The 3295-nt window shown below is 39.6% G+C and overlaps 1 protein-coding gene across 1 annotated transcript in view; it reads left to right on the plus strand.

Annotated features, from left to right (window-relative positions):
* The window catches only part of LOC116825217 (nardilysin-like), a 104039-nt gene that overhangs the window by 31538 nt on the left and 69206 nt on the right, over nt 1-3295 (plus strand). The window contains exon 5 of the mRNA XM_075067619.1: nt 766-839. Coding sequence (XP_074923720.1) covers nt 766-839 — 74 coding nt within the window. The remainder of the gene's footprint in view (nt 1-765; nt 840-3295) is intronic.

Here is a 3295-nt window from a genome sequence, read left to right on the forward strand (position 1 = left end):
TTTTTACAGTGCAAATATTTGTAATAAAAATAAATATAAAGTGAGCACTGTACACTTTGTATTCTGTGTTGTAATTGAAATCAATATATTTGAAAATGTAGAAAACATCCAAAAATATTTAAATAAATAGTATTCTGTTATTGTTTAACAGTGCGATTAATTGTACGATTAATCACAATTAAATTTTTTAATTGCGTGACAGCCCTAATATAAATATATAAGAAAATTTTAATGGATGTAAACCCTTATGGCTTTAAGGCATAAGTCAACCATTAGCTGCTTGAAGTTAAGAAGAAACAGCCCCAATGGTCAGGTTGTTCATTAATTGTTTTTTATGGGGATTTTTTTTCATCTTCCTCTGAAGCATCTGGTACTGACCACAGTTTGAGATAGGCACCACTGTCTAGATGGACCACTGATGGTCAGATCTGGTATGACAAGTCTTATGTGCTGAAGGCAGATGACTCTGCATCCTTTGGTACCGTATTCTACCAGTCCACTTCCACTCCGAAGATCTTGCCCTTTGTCTTTCTGAAAATATTAAATAATTGTGTTTATTCATTTTATTTCAGAGACATTAAGAACATGTTGCAAAAGAGTCCAGAACTATATAATTGTTTCTGAGCTACTGCAAATCCTAAATCTTAAAAAAAATGAACATTGCTGTTTGTCATAAAGGCAGGTTTTTTTTATAAAAAAAGAATCTTTCTGTAGAATCTTTCAGCAGACAACAGAAAAGATTTGCCATTTTTCTCTTTGTTTTAGATGGGCACAGTTCTTCATTCACCCACTAATGATTAGGGATGCTATTGATCGTGAAGTTGAGGCTGTCGATAGTGGTAAGAGTAATATTTTTGTCATAAAACTTTATTTTGAGCTCAACAACATTGACTGTACTGAAGATCTTGACAAGATTCTCGAGTATTAAGTGCTGTGAAGTCTGATGCATAAAGATTATATGTTCTTTATTTAACTAGGGGCTACAATTATGTCAATCAAATTTATTAAATTCTTGAGCCTAATATAATATATGCATTTATGTGAGTGTGAGTCAAGTTGTGTTGTGTTCACCCCTCAATGCAGAGCAAATGTTGGTATTAACATTGATATGGAGACTAGTCTTGTGAAAAAATAGTACATTTGAGGGAGAATAATTAGAATGCGAATCAGTCTGTAAAAGAGGAGAAACTTCCTCTGATCAAAAAGGCATCCTGGTGTAATAAAAAACTGGTGCAAAGAATAAAAGAAAACTAGGTTAATAGGGATCTGCAAAGGGGAAAAATGGATTGGTGCCTTTTCTTGATGCTTCGCAGTATGTAAAGAAGGGCTAAAAATGTAGATTTTAAGAGATTTTAAAAAAAATGTTTTCCTGCTTGTGTTTTTAAGTAAAGGTTAGGTATGTTAAGTCTGATCTTCCCTTGTTTGGCTGGAGGATGTGTTAAACATCTCAAATGTGAATTGTGAGCTTTCTCTGCCTTTAGTTGAAGACTTGGGTAGAGAGTCATATATTTAATAAAGACCTCAGAAAAACTCAGGGAGTTGAATTAAATAATTGTTAGCAAAACTAAACAGAATACAGTTTTGGCTAAGATTACTAGGTCACTGTTGTCTCTTCTGTAGGCTGGGGAGTGCATCTAGAGGTGTTGAAAATTCAGGGCTTATAGGTAGAACAGGAAGTTTCCCTCCATATCAATTCCTGGAGCTCAGAGCCATTTACAATGCCTGCATAGATGCTACATGACTAGATGAGAAGGAGGAACGATGTTTGGAAACTCTTTGACAAGTGTTGCTTAACAGCTGCAAGCCCTCTCCTAGGGTGATTTATTTAGCCAGGTGGAAGTGTTTTTCAGTTTGGTCGCTTTCTGTGGAAATTCAGCCGACGCTGGCCTGTGTTCAGGACATTTTGGAGTACCTATTGTGCCTTCAGTCCTCTGGTATCTTGGTCAGCTCATTGAGGGTTCACTTAGCAGCTATCTTTGTTTTTCATCTGCCCACCCAAGGGAAGTCAGTTTTCTCAAACTTTATGGTGATGAGGTTTCTAAGGGAAATCATTCATCTTCACCTGCATGTGGAAGAGCCTGTTCCCTTGTGGGACCTTCATACTGTCATGGCTGTCCTTATGAGTCCTCTTTTTGAGCCACTGGCAACCTGTTCTCTGTCCCTCCTGTGCCAGAAGACAGTCTTTCTTGTAGTTGTAACATCTGCAAGGAGAGCATGCAAGCTGCAGGCCTTAATGGTAGAACCCCTGTGAACAGTTTTTCAAGGTTAAAGTGACCCTATTGCCACATCCAATTTTTTTTGTCAAAAATGTTTTTGCAGTTCAACCTTAAGCAAATGATTTATTTACTGATGTCCTTTCCTAACCTGCACTCCAATGTGGATGAACAATGATTTCCACACTTGGGCTGTGAGACAATGCTTGACGTTCTATCTGAAGAGACTGACTTTTCAATCACCTCATCTGTTTGTCTCTTTTGTGGATCATATGAGGTGACAGGCAGTCTCTGTGGAAATAATTTCCAGGTGGATAACTTCTTACATTACATCAGCATATGCAATAGCTCAGACCATGCCTTCACAGAGGTTGCAAGCTCATTTGATGAGAGCCCAAGCGACGCTGATAGCATTCCTCAGTGATATGTCAGTATTTGACATTTGAAGGGCTGTTGCCTGGTGTTCTGTACATGATTTTACCAGGCACTATCTGATTACCATGGCGTATAGGTCAGATGCGAACTTTGGGAAGTCAGTCCTGCAGTTATTCTTTAGTAGACTCTGAGCCACTCCTCCTATGAGTTCTGCTTGTGAGTCACCTGAATGGAATAGGTGCCTGCAGGCACTTGAAGAAGAAGAAAAGACAGTAAGGCCCGGTCTACACTACGCTTTTATACCGAATTTAGCAGCGTTAAACCGATTTAACCCTGCACCTGTCCACACAATGAAGCCCTTTATATCGATATAAAGGGCTCTTAAAACCGATTTCTGTACTCCTCCCTGATGAGGGGAGTAGTGCTGAAATCGGTATTACCATGTCGGATTAGGGTTAGTGTGGCCGCAATTCGACGGTATTGGCCTCTGGATGGTATCCCACAGTGCACCAGACTGCTCCGGAAAGCGATCTGAACTCGGATGCACTGGCCAGGTAGACAGGAAAAGCTCCGCGAACTTTTGAATTTCATTTCCTGTTTGCCCAGCGTGGAGCGCTGATCAGCACGGGTGGCGATGCAGTCCCAAATCCTAAAAGAGCTCCAGCGTGGACCGTACGGGAGATACTGGATCTGATCGCTGTACAGGA

The sequence above is a fragment of the Chelonoidis abingdonii genome, chromosome 7, assembly GCF_003597395.2.
Source record: "Chelonoidis abingdonii isolate Lonesome George chromosome 7, CheloAbing_2.0, whole genome shotgun sequence".
Classification (NCBI taxonomy): Eukaryota; Metazoa; Chordata; order Testudines; family Testudinidae; genus Chelonoidis; species Chelonoidis abingdonii.